Source organism: Lycium ferocissimum, chromosome 8 (genome assembly GCF_029784015.1).
Source record: "Lycium ferocissimum isolate CSIRO_LF1 chromosome 8, AGI_CSIRO_Lferr_CH_V1, whole genome shotgun sequence".
Taxonomy (NCBI): Eukaryota; Viridiplantae; Streptophyta; class Magnoliopsida; order Solanales; family Solanaceae; genus Lycium; species Lycium ferocissimum.
In genome coordinates, this window is record NC_081349.1 from 66,948,804 (window position 1) to 66,958,799 (window position 9,996).

The following is a 9,996-nucleotide window of genomic DNA, read 5'->3' on the forward strand; positions in this document are numbered from 1 at the left end:
TTGTCCAATTGTTATTCAAATTGTGTCTTCTTTCTATCTTTGATATTTTTCTTGCATCACTTATACTGTTACCCGATTATACTTTGCCCTATGTACGCATTTTCCAATCTCAATTAGGCGGCACTTTTACTCCGACATTCTGATCCCCTTGCCGTTCATCTACTCACTTCCTTTCTTTCCAAATATCATTATGTTAGACTTTCCAAGCTTATCCTATAGCGAAAACAGCATCGGCTTGCCTTGTAACATTTGTGCCATTCATTTTTCTTTTCACCTGAACTTCGTTACCGAGTCCGATTAATGCCTTCATATAACGCCACGTTGGTTGCCGAAATGCACATATCCACTGATATAGCCATGTACGAGATATCTTGTGCATACCTATGTACATATATACTTTCTACTATGTCGCTTACAAAATATTCCCAAACACTATTCCAACTCACCCTAATCCTAGAGCTGTGATGCACCTTCTTTCTCTTCACCGGTCTAATCCGCCTCGACCTACGCGACCTCTTAAGGTTTCTGTCCACTCCGCAGACTCTAATTTCCCTCCAACTACTCTAGTTTCCCATTTGGCTCTCCTGTGTCTGACTTTATAGGACTTTGAGTAAACTTCCCAGCGGGTCACCCATCCTAAAGTTGCTCTCACTCCAAAGACGATTAACTTTGGGACTCTGATGAAATGCGATGCTCTAATGCTAGTATGATCGAGTCCACCTTACCGCATGACCTTCATCACCTAATCTGGAGCAAATTGGGATCTTGTCAACTTCCGAAACATTCTCGTAACGTGTCTCCCTCCGAACTAGAAAGGGTCCTTTACTCTTCCGATTACACAATTACTATGTTGCCCTTTTCAATCCTCAATATTCATCTTTCACCTATGGATATGACTACTTCCCGTCCTAAACTTCCAGATTCCCAATGGTGACGAACACACCTTGATCGCCGTTACTTATAAATACTTGGTTATCGGCCTTTGGATTTCTGCTCTCATTTTACCTCGTTCCTCATCCTTTCTATAACCGAGTCTTTCACCGTCCCGTCACTTATAGTACTTCCTTGGCTACACATGTCATGGTCTCTTACTACACTGCTATCTCGCTTTCTTCTTATTTCCTTCTTCCAATTACCCTTTCTTTTCTTACACTCACTATCACTTCCGTTATTATATAACCCTTATTCCAAACTTCCCCTACAGAACTTGATAAGCCTTCCTTATTCGTTCTATGGCTCGCTTTTCTGTTTCGCACTTGCCTCTATATTCTAGCTACATAGATCACATCATAGCGTTGGCCACTTTCTCACTAGGCTCTACTTATTTTCACAACAATCCTTATTATACTCACATTATATCTTATTCGTGATCAATCCTATATGATAATACTTCTTAACCCTTTACCCTTTCTGGTCCACTTTATCCCTAATATCTCACAAGCTGTCTTATCAATACATTCATATCATCCATCACGATTCTTTTCCTCCGTACCCTTGTCTTAATCATACTATTACTTCTTTTAATTATAAGCTCGTCATAATTCATCCCTGCTTATCAATTCAGTCGGTACCTTAAATAACTCTCTATCAAGGTTTGCCAGCCTTTTCTAAATCGTCTCTTAGTATCACAAGCCCTTTCCAATTTCTTTTATCATATCGATATCGACCTTCTAATTATTCTTATCCTCAATTTAGCAATTAACTTCTTTCTCGATGTCAGCCGTACTCGTAGCTTAGCCAGATCTCACTATTACTATCGGCACGACCTTTCAAGTCGTATTACAAATTTTTTTTTTTTATTTCTGGGAAAATTTCGGCAGAGTTTCCTCTATATTTCTTACTATCTCAAAACCTGCACGCAGGAAATACCAACAGTGCCTCACAGGGCCAACACATATATGTATATATATCATATCATATCACAGCCACACAGGGCTCCCAATATCAACAACAGTACGAAAATAATGAACATACCTCGTATGCCCAACTCAAACTGCACCTGTTACACTTTCTTGTTTACTTTCCCTTTTAATCTTCAACTTTACATTTCAATCGTACTTCAATACCTTACCCGACATATATCTTTCATACCTTTGCTTACCTGCGTGCTTTGTAACTTCCAATATCGCTAGTCACTTTCTTCTGTCGATGCCATTCTTCTGCTGAAATCAAAGGTTAGTAGAAGGAGTCTCATCTCCTATGACTTGGCTCTATAGCACGATCTAAGAAGTGAAAGAAGAGTAAGCACTCTATATGCCCCGTAGCCTCCTGTTTATAAATATGGCGCGCTTCACACCATAAACAGGACTCTACTGGACACGACTTTGCAGACAATCCCTAGGACGAACTGCTCTGATACCAATTTGTCACACCCTAACTTGATAGGGTATGATGGGCACCCGACCCCGACTTAGGGCCGAGCGAACCCGCCGATCCTCGTGATACACATAACCTTACTGGGCCCTTAAATCATGAAAGGAATGCATAAAGAAAGTTTTTCAAGAACAACATACTATTCATCTTTCTCAAATCAGGTAAAATCAAATATATGAAATCGTAAAAAATGCATAATGACACGTCGGCTTACATAGCCTCTTACAAAACGACATATCATACACTCGACTCGTACCGCAAAGTCTCTAACATAACCCAAGATACCACAACACGGATACTCGACTCGGCGCACTCCGGAAGAAATGGGGCTCGCCAATCCAAACGGAACATCTTCTACTCATCCGTATACAACGCATGGCATGAAACGCAGCCCCCGAAGAAAGGGGGTCGATACGAATACCGAGTATGTAAAGCATGAAATACGAAAGAAAGAAGATCGTCCGAAATAAGAAGTACAAAAAATCGTAAGACTTGCCTTTGAAACATAAACCATGCGTGTCAATATCATGTCAAATTCATTATGGAACTGAGAAACATAATTAGAAAATCATCTTGTACATATGCATAGATATAACGTGCCCCGGCCCTCTAGTGAGGGACGCGGTAAGTAAAATCATCAGATGCATATACATATAACGTGCCCCGGCCCTCTAGTGAGGGACGCGGTAAATAAAATCATCATATCATCATGTCATCATGCCATCATGTCATATATATATATATATATATATATATACCGTACCCGGCCCTCTAGTGAGGGACTCGGTGAATGAGATCATGTCTCCATCATGTATATCATACTCGGCCCATCCTGTGGGCTGGCGCCATCATCATATCATATAACGTGCCCCGGCCCTCTAGTGAGGGACGCGGTGAATATAACGTGCCCCGGCCCTCTAGTGAGGGTCGCGGTGAATAATGCAGTGGAGTTGTGCACGAATACATGCCCTGGCCCGGGACGCAGTGAAAGAGGTAATAACAGCTCGCACGAGCAGAGTAGTGAGAAACCATATGCACATAAATCATTATCACAGACTCAATGGATAAGTAGACAAATCAACGTTCGAGTATCGAATAGTAGTCACACTTAGGGCTCTTGAAATATCATTACGAAACATGTCACATAACGTCTCAGAAATCATAAACATATATCTAGCCAATCCGAGCCCGCCTATGAAAGTTACGGGCATTAGTCATTATCGAACATTTTACGAACTTATCATAGCAATCCGAGACCATACGTGAAAGTTAGGGACACTATACGCTATAGAACCTCCTACGAGCATTTCGAAGCGATCCGGTTCCGTCTATGAAGGTTACGGCCATTATTAGACATAGAATCCCTCAAGAACAAAAAATTCTTTTTGCAACATTTGAAATTCAATCATACCTAAGACTTAAGGACCATAGTCCGACCATATGAAGAATGTCAACATCAAGAAGCAAATAAGAATCGTAAACATACTCGGGACCTAAGATTGGAGTTACCCCAAGGCTCATATCATGTCATATCTTACTTACGTCTAAGACATGCCAAAAGAAAGAAGGAGTAAGCTTTACATACCTCGTCCGCTTTCTAAGCTATTCCGAACTTAAGTCTTGGCTTCTCAAAATCTACAATATCGTCGTTAGACACCAGGCATTAGTCATAAGCACTTAGTAATCCAATTCCAAACGAGCACTTTATCTACAAAAATTTGGGCAGCATTTCCCTTGTAAATTCAACAACCCCGAGAATTCAACTCGGCCAAATCTTCAACAACAATACCAACAACCATATTAACAACATCAATAATCAATTCAAAACACATTCTAACATTAGTAACTCTTTTCTACATAATTCGACAACATTCCATTTATATTCAATTCAACTACATACATTCAAACCAATATCAATGCTCACACGTTTAAGTACTAACCCGCGATCATTCAAACGAAATTCAAGAGTACTTCAAACAATCAAACACAACATCCCAAACGGCCCAACCAATATACCATGCAAACCGAAACCTTCCAAAATCAATAAGAACAACAACAACACATTTCTTTCCCCAAATTCATCAACTACACCAATAATTCACACGTTAACATCATCATTCTCATAAATATAGGAAACTACATTAAAGTCACATTAGCTTCTTCAACAACACACAAACGATTGCAACCTTAACTTAGGTCATTAAATCTTCATTTTACATCATGGAATCCACAACAACAACAACTAAAACACTAAGTAAATTTTGTTCATTCCTTGCCATATAAAACAGCCCATATTCGGCCACCACCCAACACACACAACTTCATGAATTTCATTCATTTCTACACACTACAACATGTACAAACCATCCATAACACATGTAAAGGAAGATTAGCCTTACCTTCTCCACTCAACTTCTTTACTCGGCTAGGGTGTGTTTCGCAAGAATGAACACTTTGCTTGCTCCAACAACTACTCCATGTTAATAAGGGCATTCCAATTGGTTGAAATGCTAGAAGAAATTATTTTTTCCTTGATCAATTCCCATGGCACCATGTTCGGCCATCATGGCCGAATATTGCTCTTCTTTTTTTCTCCAAGCTTCTTGAATTTTCTTAAGTGGAAATGATGAAGATGATTTAATTTGTCATCTTTTATCATCATATATAATTAACACATGTGGCCCATGGCCCACATATGCCACACGGCCATGGCCTTTATTTCATGAAAAATTATTTCAACTTCTAGCCCCAAATTTTCATGAAATATTTAACTTCCATAATTCACTTTTAACCCCAAATTCCTTAATATTCCATACCAATAAAATCATAAGCAACTTATGCCTTGAAACAAAGTCGGAAAATAGCCTTGTTCTTAACTTTTCGCAATTAGCTCGGAATATCCCAATGTACAAAATACGAGATATAACACGTACGACCTGATCTATATATAATAATATAATAGTGCGTATATAACGTCTTCTGGTCACGGGTCAATGTGCATATGAATATGGATGCAATGCATAAATGAAATGAATACATAGAACTCTCGGAGTGACATGAGGTCGTACTATCTCCGATGAACCTTCTTTGAGCCAACATCATCAATATAGGAAATCTCAAGACCTATGAACAAAAGGAATGACCATAGACGGAATACATGAGCATCAAAGACTGAAGTACTCCTAGTGCTGCTAAGAGTAAAGTAATGTGGAAGCTCGCTCACTCATTCAGTTCATGTCATAAGGTCATGCCAAAAGAAAGAAAGAAAGAAAGGATAGCCTTAACATACCTTGAAGTATATCCAATCGTCCAACTTCTACCTCTCGAACTTGCAAGTCTACAATTAAGATAACACAGGCCTTAATTAGACTATTTGCCTCGCTTACTAACCATCTTTAAATGCATATAGAGCTTAACGAATTATGGACAACATTTCCCTTGTAAGCTCAACAACCCTTCGACTTCTCATTCAATCTAACATCAACCACGATACCCACAACACAATGATTCGATTCGTTCAAATTCTAACTCTATAAATTGCCAGGAATACCTGCTAGTACCTTTGTACACGGGATAAGGCACTTTCTATCTCCAAAAATCGGATACGAGTCTCAATTCCAAAGGTATACCCGACTATGAAACCATAGGTTCTACTACGACGAGAACAAGAGGCATAACATTCTCCCCTCCTTAGGAACGTTCATCCCCGAATGTTTAAACAAACATGGGCTATAAAAATTTTGGCAGAGTTTCCCCTGTAAATATACAACCCAACCTGCACACTGTAACCCAAAATACTCTTGATAATAAACTCAAATACAAGGGTAGAACTTATTTACAAACCTTGAGGGGTCTAATATTCCAAAGATTAACTTCAACTCCAACTCCCTAAGTTTAACAACTTGAAGAAACCATAGAAACAACCTTCTTCTTGACAAGCACGGGTTCACGAGGCTCGGATCTTACCAAATCACCACTATAATGATAGAAAATGTTGGGAGAGAAAATATTAGGGTTTATCTGATTTGGAATGGAGGAAAAATAGAAAATAAGGTCGTGGCTCCCATATTTATACTTGGAAGCCAAAAGTTACAGTGGTCTGGTTCGACGAGTGGATCGACGACCCGTCGACCCGTCGACGTGTCGACAGTCCGTCGACTTGCTTTGTCGACCTGCGCCTGCAGATGCAAGGCTGTGAAACCCTGTCGACGCCGCACAACGATGGTCCGTCGACCATGTCAACGAGTCGTCGACGATGACTGGTGTCTGTAGATTTTCTCAAATTCAGCCCAGATCGCGTTGATTCGATTCGTTCAACTTCTAACTCTGTAAATTGCCAGGAATACCTGCTGGTACCTTTGTACACGGGGTAAGGCACTTTCTATTCCCAAAACTCGGACACTAGTCTCAATTCCAAGGGTATACCCGACTATGAAATCATAGGTTCTACTACGACGAGAATGAGAGGCGTAACACCTGGAGTGCCATTATTTATTTGACAGATAAAGGTTCTAGGAATTTGATGTTAAAGGGGGATCAAAACAGAAGTGACGAAATCGCGACACCATTCAACAAACAAATAAGATACGGGATATCACTAACAAAGGCAATAAAATGTACTATTCCATCTGTTACACCCTGTACTTTGATACGTTGAGTTTTGCCGTGAGTTAATCGTGTATATTTAGAAAGCAAGATTTTTGTCGAGATCACAAGAGATTCTATGTGATAATTCTACGTATATGAGAGTTTAAAGTCATGTCTAGTAAGTATTGGGGAGGTTGGATATCAAACGAATTAGAAAGAATAAGTTTCGCCGAAAGTCGGAGAGTTGGGAATGTTATAACCCACCTTTGGGGCATGACTAGGAGTTATTAACATGTTAAGATGGTCATATTATAAGGTATTTGAATTGTATAATAGTTTTTGAAGTCAAGGGAGTTGTAAAAAAAAAAAAAAGTCGACAAAAGTCGTCATAAGTGACGTGACGTTCATAAATTCGTTGAAATTTGGGTGTAATGTCACTGAGCTTTTCTCCCAATCTACTTGGAGTTATGGGGTGATTCACCTATCAAATTAAAGGTCTACGAGTCTAGTTTCCAACGCATTAAACCGTTTGTCAATACGACATTAGAGTAGAGAGATATTCACATTTTTGTGAGCCTGCACCAGCAGCTACCTTTGGGACCCACATAGGCGGTGGCCGACCTTGTGTTATATATATTCGGATCCAAGCATTTTTCTTTCATTTTATCTACACCACCAGACCTAGAAACCCTTCCTAGACTCCCCTAAACTCTCTCCTAAGTCTAAGAACATAGATCAAGTGATCCAAGCCCAAATCTAACTCTCCAAAGGTGGAAGATCATTGTAAAGGTGTTGGATGCAAGTTAAAGCTTGATTTCTTGTTGTTGTTGCTGAGTTTAGAGGATTCTTAGAGGTGAAGCAAGCTCAGTAAAGATTTAATTGAATGGTATGATGGATTGATCGAGAAGTATTAAGGACGCAGCAAGGTTAAGGTGTAGACGAATGAGTAGAGAGCCGTTGATGTAGGATGCTTCGAGCTATCAACAGGATTGGTGAGCTCCATTTCTGTTCAGAGTATTGCCAAGTCAGAGTACATCTGTACATCGGAGTACATATGTACGTATGTCGGGAATGTCGGGGCCCTGTCCCGACTTATTTTATGGTATCTTGGTCCATGTTAGAGACTTTACAGACAGTGTCTTGTGTATAGTGTGTCGAGATGTAGACAATCGTCTATAGCGACCATGTAGGTCCGCATATTCATGTATATTTTCGACGAAGAGTCTTATTGAGTTATATGTTAAATTGATATAGAAAGTATAAATGGACTATTGAGATAGACCCATCCGAGGACATGCCCTCTGTTGAGACAGATCCATCTAAAGTTATGTCTTCTATAGAGACAGACCCGTCAGAGATTCAGGAAGAGTCGACAGGACAGGTAAGGTGTTGTGACTTAAATGAAAGGAAAGGGTACATTTTGACTAATACGAAAGAAATGATAAGCAGGAAGGGATTTCCGAGAGGACTATTCTATGTTACACAATGAAAACCCCAGAATAGGAAAGGATTGTTCGTCTGTGGTATTACAGGCTAATCTTGTTCGGGCTCACACTAAGCTATCTACAGTCTAGGTAGCGCAAAATTTTCCGGGGTGTAACATCCTTCCCCCCTTAGAAACATTCATCCTCAAATGTTGCGGAGTCAACCCACGACGTCATCTTTGATTCTTTAGAACAGCTATTCTTCCTTTAGTGTTCAATTGTCATTTGCTTAAACTATAACTTGGGTCAGTCTTTTCTCAGTCTTCCTTAACTCTTATATCGCCTTCAATCAACTTCTTTCACTTCATTGTCCTTATGTACATGATCAGAAATTAACTAGTATCTCGCTCTCATTCTATTGCCATTATTGTAGTCTTGACTTACCGTGCCATAACTATTCATCGTCCTGATGCAAGATTAAAAACGAAAATAGAAATAAAAAGCAAGAAACAAAAGGGATAGATAATTTGACACAACTTAAGACCTAATTTAGCAACCAAAGTTATAGAAAACTAAGACCTCTAAATTAAGAACAAAAGAAATACCAAATTCCTAGGAAGACCTTTTGAATCCCAAGCAACCTTTCCTCTCAACAATTACACAATCCAAGGCTTCACAAGCTCTCAACTCTCAAGAGTTTTACAATACCAAATATCAATATTCAAAATAGTCTAAGTCTTCCAAATGAAAGAAAATACTATTTATACTAAAGCTCAAAAGAAGACAACTACATTATTACACTTTTACCCTTAATGAAGTAAGGGCCTTGTTTGGGTGTCTTCTTTTGGGAACAAAGCTTGAATTTGCAAATCTTCAAGTAATAGCCACATTGCAAGCATGACCATCTTCAACCCTCTTCTCCAAACCATCCTCCCATGCTATCATGAACACTTGAAATCCCCGGGAAGGTGCTAGAGTGTATTCAAGTATGTCCCTCCTCATGAACAATGCTTGCATAGCTTGAAGTTCCCTCGCTTGGCTCCTTGTAAAAGGTCTTGATGCCACTCGAATTGTATCATTCTCCCCTTCTTGAAGAGAATTTGTCCTCAAATTTAAGGGATCATCATCTTGCACCACCATAGGAGAGAGATCACACACATTGAAGGTGTTATGAACTTGGTATTCGGGTGGAAGATCAATTTTGTATGCATTATCATTGAGTCGTTCAAGTTCTTCAAATGGACCATCTCCTCTAGGCATCAACTTGGTCTTTTTTTTGTTGGGAAACCTCTCTTTCTGGAAATGTACCCAAACCCAATCACCCGGTTCAAGCACAACTCGTTTGCGGCCTTTGTTTGCTCTCTTGGCCATTTCTTGATTCTTTTTTCTCAAGGTGAAGCCTCACCTTCTCATGCAACTTCTTCATGGCCTCGGCTCGTTTGTTTCCATCTAAACTCAACACAACATCTTGAGACAAAGGGGTTAGATCTAAAGGGGTTAGGGGTTAAAACCATAAACCACTTCAAAAGGTGACATGCCAATAGTGCTATGAATGACTCTATTGTAAGCAAATTCAACCAAAGGCAATTGATCTTCCCAATATGCTAGTTTC

General features: G+C 39.6%; 1 protein-coding gene across 1 annotated transcript; it reads right to left on the minus strand.

Annotated features, from left to right (window-relative positions):
- Positions 1-9,257: 9,257 nt before the first annotated feature.
- Positions 9,258-9,755, minus strand: LOC132066549 (uncharacterized). The gene has a single exon (XM_059459845.1). The coding sequence runs from the start codon at positions 9,753-9,755 to the stop codon at positions 9,258-9,260; it is 498 nt and encodes a 165-aa protein (XP_059315828.1).
- Between the last annotated feature and the right edge of the window lie 241 nt (positions 9,756-9,996).